Genomic DNA, 22,817 nt, shown 5'->3' on the forward strand with positions numbered 1-22,817 from the left:
TGTAAAAACCAACACTGGAGAGCTTGCATCATCTCCTTAATAATCCTAAATCACATAGTTGTGAGGGCGGTAGTCTGCAGGAAGAGCAGACGGTACCATCCAAGTCTTATTAAGCGCTGATTCGCCCTTTATTAAAGGACTTTATTGTGGTATTTCCCTGTGGCTCAGCAGTGTTAAGTGACTGATATGCTCCACTGCAGAGGACCTGAGGACCCCACTGAGTCTACCTTCAATTAGAGGCTGTTGGGAACTGTGACACCTCTGGCAGGTTTTCCCAAACTGAGTGAAACATAAGTAGGATACAGTGACAAAAGCTCACTGAGGTGCAAACGGGTGCTACTTGATGATTTTCAGCTGATGGCTCACAAGAGATAAAGAACAGAGAAATCATTTAAAAAATATTAAATTTATTCCAGTAAATACAAATAATACTGGAAGGACTAAAAAAAGTTATTTTTGAATTTCTTTTGATTGTGGGAGACTATTATCAAGTTTGAGTGGTGAAAAATGTTTAAACTCACTTTTTTCTTTTCTTGCATAAACCCATTCAACAGAAAGGTCAACATGTCTTACAAAAAAAACTGCTGGATGACCTTCCAGGCCCAGTGTGCCTAAGGCAAAATGCTGACACTCACCGAACATGTTGCCAATATGCCCGTTTTTCGTCAAAGGCCGGAGCTCATTCTTGCCCCAGGCATACTGCTTGTAGTTGTCCCAGGCAAACTTCATCATCTGTAACATAAACAGAAACAGCCGTCACTGGGCTGATAGGCAGACAACCCAAACGTAATTAAATTGGTATAGCTCAAAGGCAAAGGAATGATAGCTTATTGATCAGGACAGGATTAAGGACAAACAGGCAATTATCACACATAAACAATAAGACTGACATTTCCCCTGCAGCTTCTCCTCCTCAACTCCTCGTAAATTGAAGATGAAATGATGTATGTCGTTAAAACGCAAGTTTAATGGATAAAAACATGTCTTAAAGAAGAAAGTTTTTTTAAATTATGCACTCCCCAACTAATGAAAGAAGTAAAAGATGCAATTTGCACAGAAGCAAACCAACTTTGATGCAGTAAAAAGTAAAACACACAGGAGAGAAACACATCTCTAGCAACACATTTACATTTAACTTTAGTGAGGGAGGGCTCAAGTTTTTTAATCTAATGAATATAGGAATTCACAAACAGAGAAATACACAAATAGAAATCATATCATCAATGGATTTAAATGTGTCTTTCTTTGGCATGTACTTTACATGTAGAGGAATTTCAACACAGTGTAAATTTAAATGCAGATAAAATGAAAATTCATATCAGTTCAGCAAAGGATTGTCATGCTGAATACACAATGGCTGGAAATAAAAAATTATAATGTATACTGTACATGTGCTCAGGGCAAAATAAAGTTAATTTAATTAAATTGCTAATTGCAAAATTAACCAAACGCAAATAAGTCGGTGCTCTCTGTGCAGTCAGTCACAAGATGGACAATGAGAGTGGAATTCCATTTTACCCCTGTGTGGACTTCACAGTAAAACAGTGTCATCTCCATTATTGCTACAAGAGACTCCTCCCTCTCTCAATGTGGGCTCAAATAAGTATGTGAGAAAAAAACAACATGAATCCGCTTTCCTCTCTGATGAGGCCTGGAGCTCAAACTCTTCTCATGCTGAGAACCTCATTACTGAAGCCTCAAATAATATACAGCACCAGTCTCACTTTTCACACTACAAAACACCAGCTCCTATAAAGTCTTGCTTAAAATAAATGTTACACATACTTGAAGGTGATTTTGATATTGTACCAGTTTGTTTTGTGGTTTATCATTTGTACAGCACCACACTTAAATGCATTAAGCACTGAAAAACATTTGCAGGTTAAAAGATAAAACCACCTCTGCTTTCAGGTATTTTTTTTTCTTTTGTTGCCTTTGTGTAAGGGATCAAGTCTGATTTCAACCAGTGTTTTTACAAACATATTTAGTGTACTTACAGAAGAACTCTTACAGTGTGAGAAACAAGCACAAAATGTGATTAAGGGAAAAATGCCAGTGAATCATACGGTGGAAATCAAGTGTGTTCACAAAGGTAATACTTTCTTCAGAGTGTTGAAAGAGGAATAATAGAACATTCTTCATCCATGGCAGAATGAAATCAAGAAAAAGTTTCACGTTTTATGTGAAACTTACTCCATAACTTATTCCATCTTGTATAATGTCTCACTCCTCTGCAGCTTTAAAAGCCAAAGTGTTTGTAGAAAACATGTTAGAACTCTGTGTTCCTCTCACTTTCTTCTAAGAGATGTAATGACAGACTAAACATCCCAACACAACCTCTGCAAAGAATTATCAAATGGCATAATGAAAACGGTGAGGGAAGCAGGACCTTATGACCATCAAATAAATAAATGTTGGGCAGAGTGGAGAACAGGCAGATAGGTATTCTGAAACTGCATGATTGAAGGCATAGAAACTTTCCAGTGGTAACATCAATCTGCTTTGACCTGGTGATTCAAGATTCTGAGAGATGTATTTAGTACAGGTTTACTTGTACTTAAAATGAATCTATCAATACTATGGATATAAGTCAATAGCAATGATATACAAAATGCTTTTAAAGTATCACTCTCTCTTGATTGCCTCAGAGTTTTCAAAAAAAAAAAAGGATCATGACTCAACACACATGGCTTGTTACGCCACATGCACACCGCACTCCTAGCTTATTTGGATTGACTGGACCAAAAAAGTCACATATGCTAATATTTGACTTATCGCGAACCATACACACCTGTGGGGGTAGTGTTAGAATCTGTGGTTGCTTCAGTTAGTCAGGTCTAGATTCAGCAACATTATGTGCCCAGAGAAATGAGGTCAGCTGACCAACTGACTGCGTTATTCAGGGATATTTCAAGATGACAAAATATGATTCATTGGGTTTAAATGGTGAAAGAATGGTTCAGGGAGCATGACACATCATTTTCACACATGGATTGGTCACCACTGAGTCGCAACTGTAACTCCACTGAAAATCTTTGGGATGTGCTGGACAAGACTTAACACATTGTTCCAACTCTCAACTCATAAAGTTCATCTACCAGTCAATTCCATCTACTGTATCTGCACAATTACACTCACATGTTCTCCAGCTACAACTCATGTCCAATTATGCCAATGTATAAGCCACCCCCACACTCAGCTCTCTGCCAGAGTGTTCTTTACCTTCAGCAGGCAAGTCTATCCAGAGTTTACCCCTGTTTTGACCTCCTGTTGCCAACTCTGCCTGTGACCTGCTCTACTCATCCTTGCCCTGGTAAACACAACAGCCTTGTACCTCTGACTCTGAGTTCTGCCTCTGCCCTGTCTGGCTTCTGTCAGCTCATTCATATGGCTGTCTGGCATTTCAGCAGAATCCCCTCGATGTGGGAGTTTGTTTCTCTGTTGCCTGCTGGATTCTCCTGGTACCACATCATCTCAGCGACTTTGTTGACCAGTGCATTCGTTGCTTGTCATTTGTCAGTGCATCACATCTCCACTCATCAGCCACTTCTGGGTTGGCAATCAATGAGTGACATCATCATCCTTCTCCAATTAGACTGCATTAAGTCTATGGCAGATCTTTGCATCCAGAGCTATCCTGTTACCAGGCTACAACCAGGCTATCAGGCTACAACTGCTCTATCAAAAATTTGAGTATGTTTTTTTTTTGCAGTGAAGAAATAAAAACATTATCAAGGCCAAGGTCCATACATTCATCAATTTTCTACTGCTTTATCCTCCACATGAGGGTCACAGGGCTGCTGGTGCCAATCCTAGCTTACATGGAGAAAAAGGTCACCAGTCTATCGCAGGGTCAACACAGATGGACAACCATTCACTCACACACTTGCATCTACGTGCAATTTTAGAGTGTCCAATTAACCTCTGCATGATTTTGGACATGTGGGAGGAAACTGGAGAACAATTTAACAATACACATATCCCATACATCGGTGTACATCAACTGGTCAACAAGTGTTAATACTGAAACAATTGGCCCTTTAGATCATTAATCAGACAGACAAAAAATGCTTATCATGTAATATACAACAACTTTCAGCTTGTTATAAATATTACGGTAAATAAAGTATTCCAACCTGATTTTCTTTCATGTTATCAATACACTCCCCTATCTCACAATGTACACAGTTATTTGAAAAACCTTCCGTGTCCTCATCAAAATGAAATAATTTATCAGCAAAGTCATGCTGCTCACAAACAAACAGACAATCACAGCCAAAAAACATAAACTCTATGACCAACATAATTCAAGAAATCGTAAGAAGATGTAAAACTGTCACACTCCATAACAACTTTTGGCCCAGTTTCCCTCTTCACAGTGAATATGTTTCATTCCAGTGGAGGGAAACGAATAACTGACATTGTCTTTTTTTTTACTTCCTGCTGTTGTGTGCTGTGAAGGGTCAAAGTGTGGGAAGACTGAGGTCATACAGCCGTAGGATTGCTGGTGTAACAACCCATCACTACAACACACACAGTGCTAATCAATAGCTGCCGCCAAAGCAGATCATGCCGCCCCTAAAGCTGCTTCTCCAATAGAGCAAACAGTTGAATGATTCTTTTTCTGAGGGCAAAAAGAATGCGGACATGATCTGACAGGACACCGTCTGTTCTTTGGTTAAAATAATTGGCTGGTTGTAGGGCAAACAAGATCAATAACTGAACACAGAGCCAGTGATTAAAATGAATCAGGGATTGACCAGAGATTCAACATGCCAATGCTAAGATTGTAGGTCAGGAGTCATGCGCATCAGGTCACACAGCAGCCACATCATTAAGTGACACATGCTGTATACAGTATTTGGTTACGACTGTTTCCTGTTTAAAAAACTACATTATGCTTAAAGGCGACATCGAATGCTTGTATCACACATATATGTTAGTTATGGAGGTCTACTTACATATATTAACTTGTTTTCATGGTTATAAACCTACTAGTCGCTGCAAACGAGCCGATCAAAATATCTCCTCACTGACGCTCTCATCAGCCGCGCTGTTTCAGACCAAAACCACACCCCCAGAATGTGGACTGTGTTGTGATTGGCCAGCCAACGAGAGCTTTCCTACTGTCCTGTGATTGGCCAGGTACCTGGAAGTGACGTAATAGATAGGCCAGCTCTCAGATACACAGCTCCCCTTCTGGCACGGTGGATGCTCTGCATCTCAGCAGCTACAACGAGAGTAGTTCTTCTTCTTCTGCGGTTGAATGTACGCAACCGGATGTGCCCGGACTTGTGCCGCACCAGGAGGTGCTACGGTGGTGAGAGGAGGGGTGAGGATTTCTGATGACGACATCAGATTAAGGAAGTGCCGATCCGCTTCGCAGAGCCCAGGAAAACAATAAAACCCTATTTTCTCAGCAGTGGCTGAACTGTTGTTCTGAAACTTTAGGGTTTCATAAACGAGGTAATTACGCAGATACACACACACAAACGCAGCGCAAATTGGAGCTTCCGGTCTATGTCGCCTTTAAGTTTTCTGTCTTGATGTTTCATGTAAATCATCCATTCATCCTTCATTGGAGGAGTCTGCTACCAAACATGGCATTCTGACACATAGACCAGCACCTGCGTGGTCCTGAGGTTGTGCTGTAAATTGAACACAGAACCCTATGAACCCTATTGAACACTAACCCCCTGCCCTATGTCAGAGTTTTGACGTATAATATAGGCATATAATATCACATAGACATACTGCATGTCAGAATTCCACTGAAAACTGAGAGTAGATCACGACAATCAAGTGTGTTCAAGCTGGTTTGCCCCTTTATTATAACCTAAAGGTGCAATGTCAAGATCAGAATCTAAAATTACTTAGAGAATTTAGGATTCTATATTTTAGACACTAATAAATGCACTATTATATTGAGGTTTGACTGTGTATAATGAACAACCTGACTGGATACAGGACACAAGCCAGCGTGATCTTCCTCAGGTGAGGGTGTATTAAGATAATGGCTGAAAATGACAATGTGTCCAGACACTTGTTTGTGTTTAAATTCCCTTAGCTGATCACTAAATTAGACATACATGAAATGTTTTGATACATATTCATAATAACAAAATGAATAAATCAATAATTGGCCAAACTGAGTAACAAGTTTTTAATAACAATTAAAAACCTGGATTATAGTCTTAGTCTCTATAATCTAAAATGATAGGCCAGGTTCGTCCCCTAACAAGGTGGTGAGTCACTAATGTTTGGCGACCGACATCTGATCTCATGTTAAGAACCTAAATCCTATAACAAATACAACAAGAGCACAGACATCCTGTAATTTAGACCATATTCATTTCCCTTTTCTTTATATGTATAATTAAAAGACATTGTATACATTATTTCATGAGTGACAGTTTTGAAATGCCACTTCAGTCTCACATGAAATCCATCCATCTCAAGTCTAAAAAAGCTTTTCATAAAGACCTTAACTCTGCTCTTCTCAGATTATCTAGAAACATACCATGTTTCCTTTTCAGGTCATAACACTCCCAGAGGAAATGACACCACAAGCGGGTTCAATTATCTGAGTGCTGGACCTCTTCCTCCTCACCAGCATGGGCCCTCAAGTAGTCTGCAGGGTATCCACTGCACTGTTCAGACTCACTGCACTAGTTTTGAAGAAACAACAGGATATGTGACCTTTATATGCTTCTGTAACACTAAAGCCTGGAGAAACTGATCCTTTAGGCCACACAGTATTGAGAAAACATGAAAGGAAACATATGTAATATGAACCAGTTTTGTTTTACTGAATATGTGCATCTGCCTTGTTTATGGTCTAACCCTGGATTTCCACTGGACGCGGAACGGCCGCGGAACGGCCGCGGCGCGGTTCTGCTTCGTCCTCTCCCAAACGTCAATCCCCACCGGGCGCGTTACGGCAGCGGCGCGGAGCCTTGGGAGCCAGCGGTATTCACGGAAGATCGCGCGATAATCTCGAACGGACGCGAGATCCCGCGATAGACTGTGTGTATAAAGGAAACAACAACAACACAGCTTCTTTCATTTCTCCACTTCCATAATCAGTCTCTCGTCGTCCATTGTCTCCGAGACCCTCGGATCAAATGACTGTTGACCTGGGAGCACCGTAACGTTGAGGTGAAGTTGTGACCTGCGTATTGTGTTTTATTTTGAAAGGGAGGCGGAAGTGTTTTACTTTGATACTGTGTCGGACTTCCTGTCTTGTGCGATCTGCTTCGTTGAAATTTACGAGGTTCAGCAGCGGCAACGGAAAAAATAGAACTGATTCCTATCGATAGCGCTGCGGCGCGGCGAGCCGCTTCTGGGCCGCTGCTGATCCGCGCCGCAGCGCGGCCGGTGGGAATGCTCACATTGATTAGAATGGAAGCGATTTGCAACGGCTACCGTTCCGCGGCCGTTCCGCGGCCGTTCCGCGTCCAGTGGAAATCCAGGGTGAGGACAAGCTGTCTCACTTTGATGGATATGTGCGTTTCTAAAACTCAAGGCTATAATCAGCCAGTCTCTGTATCTCCGTCTGTTGGAAGCACATCTGCTTTGCACAAACTGAAACTCTCCAAAGATACATAATCACAGATTGCCAACGCCAGTGAAGGGGGGATATGTAAATTTGGAAGTCACGTATGAAAAGGCATGAAAGACTGAGAGGGAGAGGGGGATTTCCAGAGAATTTCCAGAGAACTTCCAGAGAACTGCTGATCATTAGCGATTACATATTAGGGGGTGGAAACTAAGCCTCTTGTATGAGTTAAAAACTATTTAGGCAAAGTTGGATTCTTGGTGTATTGATTTGGAAACAGAGACCGGAACTGCAACCTGCTACTTCTGCTGCAGGTGCAGCCCATATAGCTGTCATTATTTTACTAATGTCCCAAAACTGTTTTTCCATATCACAATTAACACTAGAACACATGAGTTTTTTATTTCAAATTGTGTTTTCATTAGTGTATCATAACCTGATATTAACAATAGTTGTGTTTTCTTTACCACCTGAGCCCTTTATTTATACCAGGAGTGGATCCTCTTCCATAGAGTCCACCATGTTGCACTGCTGTTTCCTTGAACCTATTCAGAAATGGTATTAACATCTGGCTTGAAATGATGCAATCACACACTGACAGCACTAAGTATGAGAACAGAAACAACATGTAGAGGTGGTTTGGGGACACATGGCTATATTTTTTAGCTGACATCCTCTGAATCACTTCAGTTTTACACTGAACTGAGAGGATTCTTTTTTTTTTTTACCTTCACATAATTTACACATCTTTCTTTTGAACTGACATAACATCAGTGTGTATTTTAATACAGCACAGGTGCAGCCACATACAGTCACATGTGGTTACAGGAGATGCATCCAGGACATATGTCAATGCCAGATGTGAACAGTTGTACTTAACACTGTCCAAGAAGGCTTTTTGCATTAGTACATAACCTGAGGGCTACTGTACTTTCTACACTTTTAACTTAAGGTGTAAATATTACACCTTATAATAATGTATTGGTCCAACTATTGTGATTACCCCTCAGGTACTGTATAACGTATGCTTGTCTAATTTTCTCAAGTTGGAGGATAACACAGACATTACAGACAGCCTTGACATATTCAAGTCAGCAGTGTGGGGACATTTTTGTTTATCTCCAAACAAATGTATAATGTGAAGAGTACATTTACAGGATCACAACACCAGTGGCAAAGGGCAGCAAAGACATTAAAGTTTCTTTTAAATATCCTTTACTCCACTACTGCAAAGAAGGTCAGTGTTTAACAGCTTCAATGGATGACCCAGAGGGAAAGGTTTCTCTAACACAACATGCAAAAATAACAAGCAGACAGGAGAATGTCTACATCTGGAGCTTGGTAAGATTAATCCTCTGAGAGGATTATTGTAACTAATCTTACACATGGCTATCTATTGCAGCTGCAAACTCAATGCAACACAAACATAAACATGGTATATTGTCTTGCTATTCTCAAGGAACACTGTTTTTCCTTCATGATTTGACGATTCCAATTCTAAATTTTAAGTCTCCTTTTGTCTTGCAGCTCACTGACAAAAAATTGTGAATAAACAGCTACTTCATGCATGCAGAAAATACCAAAAAAATAAAAAAGCAGAAAGGTTCCTGAATTTTCAAGTCAAGTCCAGATATGTGTAGCTATATGATATGTGTAGCTGCCATGAAAATTCACATTCACTGTGGTTATATAGCTAATTAGCAAGAAATGTGGGCTGACGTAGTACTGACTGCTGGGTTTGGATTCAATGGCCCCCTGTGGCTTGGGAGAGGTAGATACACAAAGATCAATTGTTGCGCTGCATAATTTGTAGCTTATTCGGGACAATTAATTAGAGTGTAAGGCACAGCAACAGTGTTGGTATCACTGTCATCAGTAGTAGTGTGAGTTTCTCTACAGAACTGCTGCTGTGAGATCTCACACAACCTAAATACTTAGCCTTATATTAAACATCAGCTTGGATTTCACAGTGTTACAACACACAGTGAACTGGTGTCTGACAGCACGTGGGGGGGTTGTGGTGGTACAGAATTCAGCTTGATGCAGAGCACAAAACATTCACCTGCAGCTTTTTATTTAACTGGTGCTGAGCATCTCTGTCGCTGCTGGTTTGTCATATCAGCTGCAACTAATTAACTTAATAACAGTCCTAAATTAAACATGGCTGTTGATGGTTTGGGAGCTCTCTGCACTCAAAGATGCCACTACTTGGACTTTCAATTCATGAAACAGGCTAATGAAAAGAATGTCAAGGTGGTGAATTTATATATAAGTGCATGTTATGAAGCATTTGGTTTATACAATTATATGAATATAATTCTTGTTTGTTTTCTGTTTGAATTCTGCATGATATTTCAGGTTTTTTTCGGTCACTGGTACATTTCTCAAATCTTCATAAGTATTTGCAAAGCAGTAAGTGAATTTCTCAAAACGATCAGTACAAAGAGCACCACACACACGACAGCTGCTGTGATACATTATTTATCTTTCAAATATAAATATTTAAGTTAGTGGAAATGCTGGTGTCAGAATGACAAGTCATTGTTTGTAAACATGATGGTCAAAACGTTTAGTCACGTTGTCAATATAATGAGAGTATATTTTATGTAAATTGTGGCTGGGATTTTGATAACAATGATTGAAAAATTAATAAGGCTGCATATTTTCTGTCATACGACATGTATGAGTTTCAATCTTCCAATCTCCCAAGAGATTGGACAGGATCCATATTTACATTTCACTCTAAGTGATGATCTGTCAACAATGGTCTGGTCGTAGGTCTGTCAAAAATAAATTACATATATTTTAAAAATGAAGCATCATAGTAAGTATGAAAGATTACACCTCAGCGTGTATTGTTGAAACAGATATCTGTTTTCTCAGCAGCTCTGAGAGCTGCTTGATGTGATGACCGGCCCCCTGTCATTAGTGAAGGTCAAGATTCACCAGAGAGTACTCCAGCGATTGAGGACATACAAAATGGCTCAACCTTTTTCTATGATTTATAACTCATCTGTTCCAGCATAGTTTATGTGATGACTGACGTGATTAACTAATACCTACATGTTACAAAGTTAGAGTTCAAATTGTAATCTAAGAAGTGTACAAAAGTAACTGCGAAAAATTGTGACAGTATCAGTTTAAGACTTTAATCCAAATGAATGAAAATCTTTACTGCAAATAAAAAACATAAATCTAAAAAATAACAGTCCTTTTTGTTTCCTGGTCCATTATGATTATGAGAGAGTGGGGGTGATGGCAGATCCACACAGGATTCTAATATACTTCCACAGGAAGAACTGCCACTGGGACCATTCATGTGGAAAGAGTACACACTTGCGGTGCTGTCTGGAACTTTGGAGAACAGCATCCATCAAACAGCATGTGGTATGAGAGGAGAAGCATCCTCTCATCAATCTGAGTTTTGACAGGAAGAAATTTATTGCATTTGATTGTTTAAAATAGAGAAACCGGAGGACCGCAATGTAAAGTGTTGAAATTTGTTTTTGTGGGAACACGACTGTCACAGCTATTTAGAAACTGGTAAAGCCTTCATCATCCTCCAATCTGACAACAATCCCATCTCATCTGGTAACAGAGTTGAATGGAGGGATCTGCTGCTTTTCAGCATTTTCAGCATTTCACTGTGCTTTTAGTCCAGTTGATCCTTAGTTGCTGCGAGAGGTCATTATGTTTTGCTGTTGTGGTTGTGGACCAAATTGTAATCACTTCATATAAGAATCCAAGTGAATGTTTATAACATAATTGAAACATGTGCTTGAGACATTATGGACAAAACTGAGGTGGACGATCTTTTATACAGTGATAGAACGTAATCAGAACAAGACATTCCAACTCACTCAGTTCAAAAACACTCACACAACTGACAGTGGACCAGTAGCACAATCATTCTTTCTTAGCATAAACAACCATGGACCATTTTATACCACCTCAACAAGTATATCTTAAATGAATTCTAAATATTACAGTATACAGTATATTACAATATATATACAAATATACAATCCCTATAATCTGGGAGGCTTTGGGTGGATCATGGATTATGCATCACAGCCCGGCACCACAGGATAGCAGCCCCAAGACACTGCTGCATTAATGAGCTGCTGTGTCATCACCTGAAACCAAGGGGACCCTTGGCAGAGAAAGTACAGAATCAGCTTGTCCTCATTGTTTTGTCATGCACTTCCCACCTTAACTTCCCTCAACGCTACCCCACGCATGGAAAAAACACACGCTTCCTCTTGTTTCCAGCATTAAACCTGGTCTACACAACAGCCATTTCCTGTCTATTAATACCCTTTTTATGGTAACAGAAACTTGAGTGTCTCTGAAGGCCAGTGAGGGCTCATCATGAGTCAGCACAACACTGGTCAGTTACAAGCAAATCTCAATACAAATGGCAAGGTAGGGCAGCCAGGCAGGCAGCACTGAGCTGCAGATCAGCCATGCATGGAATTAATGAATGGTATCAACAATGGCTGATCAGCAGAGCAATAAAGGCACTGCACAAACACTAGTTAATGGCCTGAAATAGTGCTCCACCTTTGTTCCAAAAACTGTTTTTTTCACATAAGTTACAAAAAAGTGCAAAGGAAGAGAACCCCTAAAACTACAAGATATTTCTGTTTAGAATATGTCCTCAAACTCCTTGTAATTATGAATAATTGACTCTGCATCCTTTGGTGCGCTCAAAATTGCTTACACCTTCTTGCAAGACATGGTTAAATTAAATTAGCCATGAGACCAGAGTAAGACCAGAGTAAATTACAACTGATACAGACACGGTTTGTGAAGATAATGCCCAAATATTATCTTTCATATCCAGTGGTGGTCTGTCAGGGCCAGCAGGGCCTTCTCTGCTGGCCCTGACAATATCAAAAAAGTATTTTTTTTATTATTATTATTATTTATTTTTATTATTTGTGTGTCTGAACTTGTCTGAATTCAATTACTTTTTCAGTATGCTACGATTATATTTCCAGAAAGAATATGGTTATTAAACGCATCATAGCTCCGTGGACCTGCTCTAGTAGTATTGCTGGCCTTGCTGGCCTTTCGTTGAAGCTGCCATTTCCTATTTGGTTATAACTTTGACTTACGTCAACAAAACTGTTGATCGTAAATAGTGCCGGGGACGTGTTCCCCGCGTAGCTGACGCCTATGCTTATGTGGAAGCTTGTTTTTGTGTCATATGGTGGCTTGTGAAATTGCGGTTGCTGAGTGACATAACGGAAGATGTGGTGGTAATGATGCAGTAGCCTATAGATGCGCAGTGGTGTGCGTGTGCGCTATGGTTGTTGCAGATCAACTGTCTCATGAATATAGTGCATAATAGTGTGTTTTGTATGTGGTTGTGTTTGTGTGTGGGTTTTTTTTTTTACTGAAGGCCCTGACTGAAACCCCACAGTATGCTACTGTTCATATCCTATGTGTTCTTTTTTTCATGTATTCTGAAAGATTTCATAAAATAACATCCTATCTAGTTATGTGTATTATTTGCAGCCTTATCAAAATTAATATCAGAGCAAATCTTCTCAATGCAACTGTACTATGTTTTTTTTTTGTTTTGTTTTACAAAATGTGCACAAACATTTCTTGAATCCCTCTCAGTTTGGCAGGTGTCCTCACCGTTCTCTCCAAAACCCATCATTAGAAGAGATATGTGGCTTGTGCCAACTCGTCTCCTGAGTGCTTCCCACTGGTGGGTTGTGGATGCCAAAGCACAATAAAAGATTCATTCCAAGAGAGGGAGAATCGCCACAAGGAGCCCATTAAAATGTCTGGACTGGGGTCTTAAATTGTTGGGGAGGTAGACCTGGAGCATTAACGTGCCTAAATGGTCCTAGTAGAGCCTGCTGGCGGTGTAAAAAATGGGGAGAAAAAAGAGCAATGTGACAATAGTTTTGAACAGACATTTAAAACGATGCAGAGTGTTGCTGATAGTATGGCAGGTTCACAGCACATACATCAATGTTGAAGGTGCAGTAATGCCAAGCCAGCTACTCATAACCCTACTTAATACATGTCTCAGAGATTCTCAGGTGGTACGAGTCTGCACTGCAACCATGCCAGCTCTGTGAACCCTGGAATGACCTACTGTCCCTCAGTGTCAGTTTTGACACTCACAAGGGCAAAAGGCAACATAATGTGCAACAGCCGTTGTAAAAGCAGCCAACTGGGAAACAACAAAGAGAATGTATAACAGAGGAAAGTGTTGTGTGATGGTGTAACAGTGAGAGCAACAGACCAGGTGACAGACAACGCATGCCGTTCTACCTGGGAAATATGTGTGCTTAAGTCTAAATACTGAAACCAAAAATAAATCTGTCTTTGAAAGGATGTTTTTCAAACATTTTGACTGTGATAGTCACAGAGACTATGTTCCATGTTCATGTAACATCCAAATATAATCTTCCAGCTTGTTGGTCTGTTTTACAATCTTATTTTATTTTGTTCACCGTCATTAACATACTTGGGTGAATAGTAAAACAGAGAATGGATATTGGACTTATCCATATTCAGTGGTTGACCAGATGCATAACTTAACATCCATCCATCCATCCATCTTCTACTGTTTTATCCTCCACAGGAGGGTCGCAGGGGATGCTGTGCCAATCTCAGCTGATATAGGGGTACACACTGGACAGTACGTCAGTCCATCACAGGGACACATATAAAGACAAACAATCATTCACTCTCACAACACGCACACACAGGGAGAACATGCAAACTACATGCAGAAAGGCCCTCGTTCCAACAGGGGCTCAAACCCGGGTCTTCTTGCTGCAAAGGCAACCATTTAGGGCTAACCACGACACTAACCATGTGGCCCGCATTACTTAACATGATTTTCATATTGCTCTGTGTATGCTGATTTCCCAACATGTTCACTGCAACAATCTTTTAATCTGAAATTCATCAATCTAACCAGGTTCAGCAACAGAGCAGTGGTGGCTTCTACTTGCTTGAACCTGGGATTTGAACAGAACCTTCCTGCTGTGAGGCATTAGCCTCCATTAAAGATTAATGATTCACAAAACATTTAACTAAAACATACTAAAGATGTATACTCAGAGCTTCAGCTGGAGTCATTCTTTAAACTGACAACTCAAACAGTAAATTAACAATAAACAATATTTCCAGAATTCAATATTTACTTTCCAAAATGATGTCTGTGTGCACAAGAGCTCTCACGGCTCCAGTCGAACTGTTGTCCATCCTCCTACTCTCTCTGGATCACCAGACCAGCCAAAAGAAAGACCTTGCAAGAAAAGTTGATGGCATCTGAGCGGGGAGCAAAACTTTGTGGAGTGAGGAGTGGAGGAATTTTACCGCAATTGTTGTATGCCACAATAATTCAACAGCTAAGCTGCTGTCCTGTCCTCCCCTCTCAATCTTCCTGCAGGCATCAACCCCTTCCTTAAAAAAAGCAATACAATTACAGGGATAAGGGGTTAGTGAGAATTAATACAAACTATTCCAGAACTCTTACAGTATCACTGCAGAAAGGAAGTTAATGGAACAAGGGAGTAGTGACAGAATGACATACAGAGGAGGGAGAAGTAATTTGTCTGCAAGAAATTGCCAATTTGAGTGGGCTGCCTGGGAACAGGTTTCCCTCTCTGGGAACCACGATGTGTCTGGTGAGATTCACGATGGTGAGCCTGCCATGCTTAATCGAAATGAATTCTCAAGGTCCCCTGTGGAAAACTTCAAACAACACCACTACAGGTGTTTTTACTACAGGCTCTGGCAACTGAAGAGAGACTTTTACCAGAAGGGAATTACAGACAAGTAGCTGATCCACTTGTCTAGCTGAAATACACAGGGGACAGCAAATGGGAGCATAGCTAATAGATTTGGGTAAAATGAGAAGAGCTGCATTTTTACAGTGACACCAGTGACCTTTTTTTGTTTCAACCTGCTGGGAGCCATTTTCAGACTAATTTCACCTCATGCCTGCAACCAGATATCACCAACCCCCCATCACGATGTGCAAATGGCAAGTGTGCATTTTGTCTTTTTACCTGACAGACTATTCAGATGTGTGTTAGACTGAGGTAGTATCTGCTTCCACCAGCAACAATGAGCAACAGCACACTGTCAACTCAAAATAATTACCATTGTTGAAGAGTGGCAGGCATTACTCTATCTTTTCCTGTGCTGAGCTGACCATTGTGACATTTTGTGAATCTGCAGCACTGCTACATTTGGATAGAGAAAACTTTTCAGACAACTAACTGCAGCATCCGAGACAATACTGACATTCTCAATGATGTGTTGTGTGGATGTGTTTCACCTGATGAGCAACACTTGTCAAATATGGTTGCAGGTTTTGTGCATTTTTCCTCGACAGAAAGTTGAACTGGCTAATATGCAATAGTAGAGTCATCACTTAAGCTGTAGTATTTAACTTTAAATACAAACAAATGTCCGCTCTGCTCCGCTTAACTCTCTGTATTTCTCAGTATAACAACGATATGGTCTCATGTAGACAGCTGATCATCTGATAGGAAAATGCATGCTCTGTCAAGAGAACACAAAGCAAATAAATCACTCCCCAAAACAACTGCTTGACTACATGCCTGCACTTGCCAGTCACACACCTGCTGTTGTTTCTGCACCACACAGCACAACATTTCCAGGACAAGTAACTTTACATGAAAAGACAGATATACAACACATACAAAACAAAAATCAAATGTCTTGTGCAGCAGACATCTCTGCGTGTTTGTGCATTTGTGTCAGAGGGGAGGGAGAGAGGGATGTCGACAGCAACACAGTTGGCACAAATACGACCAAAGCTGAGTGACTGTGAAGACGCTTTTTGCAACTGTGCAGTAGAGGGTTAAGCATATGGCATATATGCAATGTTCAGTTTTCTATTTTCTATTTGGCTAAATACAATTTTTAAAGCAAGAAATGAGCCATAATTGTACAAATTCATTGTGAACTGCTAAACTGTTGGCTTTTGAAACACCTTCCTTTTACCATTGGACTCTTCACACCCTAAAGTTCTGAAAGCCTCTGAACTCAAATATGTTATGAACTACTTTCATCTTAAATGAGCAACTTCTCAGAAATGTATTTGGATACCAAATGTCAGGAGTAAATTAGCTTTGCATGTTTCCCCTGCAAACAGCAATAAATTACATTTTAAAAAAAACACCATTTGCATACCATGAGTTTGTGTTTTTGATGAACTGGATTGGTATGATGATGCAGACCAAAAAGATCGCATTAATGATGTAATTTATTATTTTCCAAACAAAAACAGACTGCTGCCATTTTTCTCAGTGGAGACAAAACCACCCGCGATGCCTTACTCTCATTTACCTTATAAATCATTCATTAAAATAAGTATTTAATAAAACTGATATAAAAGCAGAGCTCTGCTTTGCATTAGAACAAAAAAAAAACACTTCTGAAATTGTAATTTAATAACTGGGCCTGCAGACGTCACAAGCACAGATAAGTAGAATAACTTCGGAGAGGAACAATTCTGGAATTTCTTATCGCGATTGGACACCAGCAATTTAAAATGCAACATGCACTTCACTGTGTCATAAACGCAGGTTGATGGAAGTTATTCTTTTTCTTTGCCTTTGAGGTAGCAGGGAGACATGAGTCATTTTGGCAAAACAGGTCGACAGTTCTATTCTCTCACCATAATGAAATCCCAACTAAGAAAAAAAGCCCATTTTAATACTCAAGACAAAACCCCACTCACACAACAGTATACGCATCTGATCCCACAAATATCATCTTCCAGTAAAAACAATGGGAACAGCTTTGGAGTGGATCATGATAATATTAGCACATCAATGGACGCCTTTATAATTTTTTTTTTAACATTCTGTGACATCTGGCTACCGAAACAGATAATCACTCAGTGAATGTGCAACATGTTATTACAGATTAAGGTCAGAATGGCTGCAAACTGCATCTCTAATATAGGTCATAAATTCAAGAGAAATTTCATATTCGCATGCCATGTCAATAGATCAGATGTTATGAACTGAGACACAGTCAAGCACCATTAACAGTCTGAAATATGCTGGGATTTAGAGGTCAATAGTGATATTGGTATTCATTAATGATAAATCAGTTGAATCGAAGGTGTTTTGACTTGACAGACAGATACTAAAAAGTATTGAATTGATATTGACTCATTTTTAACAGTCACAAAGCTCCACAGTGAACTGGGTGTTTTCTATTTGAATAATCAAGCTGTCTAGTCAGTGTCCTCTGGTATCATCAGCATTTCTGTTTAATTAATGGCAGACATATTTAGTGGAGGTGGATGGAGGCAGGCGGGTGGAGGCAGACTCGTTTTCAGGTGATTTACAGTTAACTTACATTAGCAAGAACATTTCCAATACTTTAAATCAATGTTTTTGAATTTTGACGTCATCTGCTCGGGTTTTGTCCTGAAAGTCATAGCAGAGACGGTAAGTCTCTGCTATGACTTTCAGGACAAAACCCGTATGAGTGTGGAAGGAAATATTCTGTACTACTAGTTGGGCAGTGTGTTTTATTTACCTCTCCGAGGTTATCTAACTAGGTCTTTTGTTATGTTATTGTTTTGCTTGAGAGACCCCTAAACTGGCAGATACAACATTCTGTGCGTTTACCACTCAACAAGAAATTGGTTCTCTGTTAGTCATGCAAATTGATAGAGCTATAGTCTGCTACAAATAGTACCAATATATACTTTTTCATGTGTGTTATACTACATCTACATTTGTTCTGATGTTTTAAGTATTGCTGATTTCTGCCGATATGAGCTCTAATAAAACCTTCAACTTCATCATAAAACTTTGCTCTTGATAATTTGCTGTATTTAAAACACAGATAAGAGATTTATACAATAGAGAGTGAAGTGATTTTAATCAATCAAAACATACGAAGCCATCCCAATCTTTGCAAACCTCCTGCTGTGATACATAGTCATTCCCTGGGGGTTACAGTCATGACAACAATGTTTATGCAAACTGTAGAGGCAAAGCTCCCTACAGAAGCTCTCAACATCCAATAAATACCCACTCTGATGAAAATAAATAAATTATAGTGCCATAATGTGGCAGAAAAGATGCATAAATATTAAATATGGAAAGCCTGTCTGTGTATGATGCAGCTCCATTCTCTCTAAAGCAACCCAGGAAAAAAGTATATGCTACCTTGGCAGAGGACGGACCTTGAACTGGATCTTTTCAGACAAGGCAAATGTTCCTGCATAAATGACACAGCTCTAGTGCACTTAGTGTGGCTTAAATTATTACACATATTTCCATACAAAAAAAATCTCAACTAAAATCAGATTGGTCTTTATGTTAAGCTAGTGCAGGGAGAGTTACCACCACATTCAGCCGTTGTTGGTCCCCTGAGTTCTCCCACTGCCACAGACCAGGAACATGGTGTTAAAGTAGTTCTCTGGAATTAGGTCTCAGAAAAGCTTTCTGTGACCGAGTTTAAATCCATTTTACCCCCTAAAATGTGTCTCGGGAGGAGATGAAAATGAGTTAGCGTTAGTGCAGAGCCTTGCTTTTTTGAGCGTGGCAATTACAGAAGATCCACAGAGACAGAGTGAGGAATCTAAACGAATAGTGAGGTCCATCTTGGCTGTTTGGTGCGAGATTATTGTTTCACCTCTTGATCCTTCCCGTTTTCAGTGTTTCTTTTTTTTGTTTTTTTTTCATTTCCTTGTTTTCTCTCGTCTCATCTGTGCTTACCATTGTTTAGTAGTTTTATCTTTAATTCTCTTCTTCTTTAATTTCCCACCATGCCTGTTTCCATCTCTGACGTTTAAAGTTACCATCTGTTGTTTGCATGATTGACTTATGACTGAAGAGTAGGGTGGTCCTTATTAGGGACCAAAAAAATAAGTTCAAATGTTCATTGTTCTGACCCTCTAATTATGTTCTACTCCCTAAAATAATGGCACATGTAAATTTTTGTGAAGTTTATTTGATGTTTAGTGGTAGCTCAAGCGTCACAAAAATTACCTGTTGATAAATAATGCAAAACATTCCTTTCAGTTTAGTGTTTTTGTGTCCAATGTAAACATCCCACATAGAATCCCAATTCAGCAATTATTGTGTTTATTTAGGTGACATTTTCACTATGCAGTATGTTTGCTGAAAAATTGCCATTTATTCCCTTTAAGTCGTTGAAATATGGTAACTTCAAACTAAACGTAAGAAAACAAAACAGCTATTATCAGTTCTGATAAACATTTTCAGCCAGTTGTTTTTCTGTCGCTACATTCATCATGGTCTGCTTACATGCATCTGGGACATTCTCAACGGACAGATAAGGACTTTCTCTCTTGCATCCTTGAACTCTTGTCGCTCCTGCCATGTGGAAGAGCCATGGTTCTCAATGAGGAAGACAAAAGCTCAATGTGGACCTATACATTATGGCCATTCAGTTGTTGAAGTTCAGAGACCCTTTTTCAGCTACTTCTAGCTTCTTTAATCGACAGATACTGTTGAGACTGATGTCTGCCAAATGCATGCAGTCATATCCATTGAGCTGGAATTTTAAATTATTTTCTGCTCCTGTGCTGGTGTCCCTGTGAAATGCTGATAAGTCTCTGAAAGACTCACATTACAACCTTCTTTCTCTTTCTCTCTTTTGTAATCACCCCGCTGGGATTTGACTTATTACTATAAGTGTGTGTGTTTGCATGTGAGAATGTCTTATGTGTGCTGAAGAAAGGCAGACAAAGAGAGAAAGAGAAAGGAATAGAAAGTACAAGTGTGATTGGAAATAGGAGTAAAGGCACTAAAGCAAATGGAAGTAAGAGAGGAGGAGGAAGGCTTAGTTGGTCATCTTCACAGAGATGTTTGGAGGCAAATGTCTGCGTCTCCACTTGGCAGGCTGAGAGCAACGGTGAAACCTGTAGGTAGCTGACTCGAAAACAACACAGTTTTGTGTCTGTTATTGTAAATAAGAGTCTGATGTGCACACTGCAATAACAAACATCTGAAAGCCAGGTTTTTATGTTGGGCTTAAAACTAATGATGGCACGCCACCAAACATGCAGAGTTTCATGGCTCATCTGAATTCACATGCAATCCCGTTCATCAATAGCTATCAGGGCCAAGTAACTGCCCAAACACATTGATAGATAGTTTTCACTGACTAGACATTGATTAGAAGTGAAAAGTCCAGACTTGATCCAGACCTGGTCAATATGTGGTTTCAACCTGGAGGCTGCAGTAGATCATCATTATTTGTAATATAAAAACCTCTAAACTTTTCACCTGAATGTAACACTTTGTAACAGTACATTTACAACAAAATCTATTCACAATCTCACCTCTATTTTTCAACATTTTTATCATTTTTCATGTTTTCTTGTTGCCTGTGTGTTGCTTGTACAAACACCTTGGAGTTGGCCAGCCAAATAAAAACACGGGAGTAGCCATTAGCAAAAATGTGGCTTGGTCTGAAGCTTATTAATTAACATGTACAATTATGTATAAGACTTTTTTTCTTAGTGCCTTAACAGCATTGGAATGGTCTAGAGTCACAGAGAAGTTGCCTGCTTTAGGAATTCTGCATTGTTAGTTCACAACTAGAGCTGATCCCCAATAAGAACTCCTGAAAAGCCATTCATACACTGATGCAGGGCATGGCCTGGCTCAGAGGTGATCACAACAATAAGCACATTTATGGAACGTTCAAGAATGCGACTGGCATTTGCTTGATTACTTTTAGCTAGATTACTACATACGTATGTCATGGCATTGATTCAATAAGCTTATGCAATGTCACAACATTTATTTCTATCTACATTTATATTAATTTGAGCCTGATGGATCCTTGGTATTGTTGACTTGAAATACGCCTGAAAAATGTGCTCATCCACATTATTTTGGTGAACCTAGACTTGAACAATGATGCCCAAAATACACTGGTTGCAAAACGGTTGCATCGGAGCTGATATGCATCCATTCTAGTCAGCTGTGTGTCGGGTCTGCTCAGTTGCGGAAGGTCGGAGTGGATACGCAGCACTTCTATTTCTGGCGGATGCCACAGCAGAGCCACATTAATTCAGTAGAATCCATCACAAGCGGGAGAGGAAGTAGGAAAATAAAACATCCGGTTCACTTTTCAGAATAAAACACCCCGTGTTGACACCACATCGTATTTCACTTAACTACATCATGGAAAGAATCCTTGCAAGGCCAGTGGAAATTGGCAGAGCTCTGTGGATCAGAGCGCAGCACATCCATTCTTCAGTGCATTGGTTCTGCAACCAGTGTATTTTGGGGGTGAGGCAATCCCATAATAAAACTGCCCCCACAGGATTGTACAGTAGGCACAAAGCTAAATATTAAAGCACAGCTTTTTTGGACAGGCCATGGTCTTGCTCAAAAATGTTGCTGAAATGTTCCTATAAAAGGGGCTGATGAAGAAAACTTCAACAGAATGTCAGGACTTCAGTGCACATCTAAAAGCATCTCACCAACATCCATGCGATTAATATTTTGCTCATGGTCACATTGACTGTTTACCTCTTGACCCATTTCACCACCAAAATGTTTCCAGTCAGTTACAGTAATGATTACTGTCAAAGTGTAGGCCTATTTTAACCTCTATTTGGAGCTGCTGCTCCCCCTCCCTTCCCTGGAGTGGGCGCATCAAGATTCCCATCAGGCCCTCTTTGACTGAGAGGGCAGATGTCATTAGCATTGATCTCACCCTGTGAAAAACACACTGACAAAGGGCTGAGACAAGCCCAGGCTAGTCTCCTTGTCCTGGCACAAAGTCATCCCTCGCCCATTTCCCCTAAAGTGTTCAGAAGGAGGAAAACGGAGAAAACTGATTTTTTTTGTTCTCACCCACAAGCAAAAAGATTACCTCTATTCTCGAACAAAGTAGAGAGAGAAAGAATAAAGAGAGGGACAGGCTGAGGGAGAGGGGCTGAACTCAAAACAGGCCATGAATATTAAGGCAAAGGATAAAGAGAAATAGGAGTAGGACAGAGGAGGAAAAATAAAGCAGTGGGAGAGAGAAATACAAAGAAACAGAAAACATCTGGAGTCTCAGTTACTTTGAACCCAAATGCTTTATGAATTCAAATTTCAGTCAGTGTTCTCCCATTTCTCATAAAATGGGATAGATAAGGAACAAGTTCAGAGCTTTTGTGTGTGCTATTTGCAGCTTTATTTTATTTTCCTCGATTAGCTATTTCTATGTATGTATGTAATTTCCCATTTTACACTTC

The 22,817-nt window shown here is 39.8% G+C and overlaps 1 protein-coding gene across 3 annotated transcripts in view; it reads right to left on the reverse strand.

The window, feature by feature from the left end:
• Positions 1-22,817, reverse strand: part of LOC131471944 (mannosyl-oligosaccharide 1,2-alpha-mannosidase IA) — a 178,613-nt gene that overhangs the window by 92,636 nt on the left and 63,160 nt on the right. For all 3 annotated transcript variants that reach the window (XM_058648765.1, XM_058648764.1, XM_058648763.1), the window contains one exon: positions 636-732. In XM_058648765.1, coding sequence (XP_058504748.1) covers positions 636-732 — 97 coding nt within the window. The remainder of the gene's footprint in view (positions 1-635; positions 733-22,817) is intronic.

The sequence above is a fragment of the Solea solea genome, chromosome 13, assembly GCF_958295425.1.
Source record: "Solea solea chromosome 13, fSolSol10.1, whole genome shotgun sequence".
NCBI lineage: Eukaryota > Metazoa > Chordata > Actinopteri > Pleuronectiformes > Soleidae > Solea > Solea solea.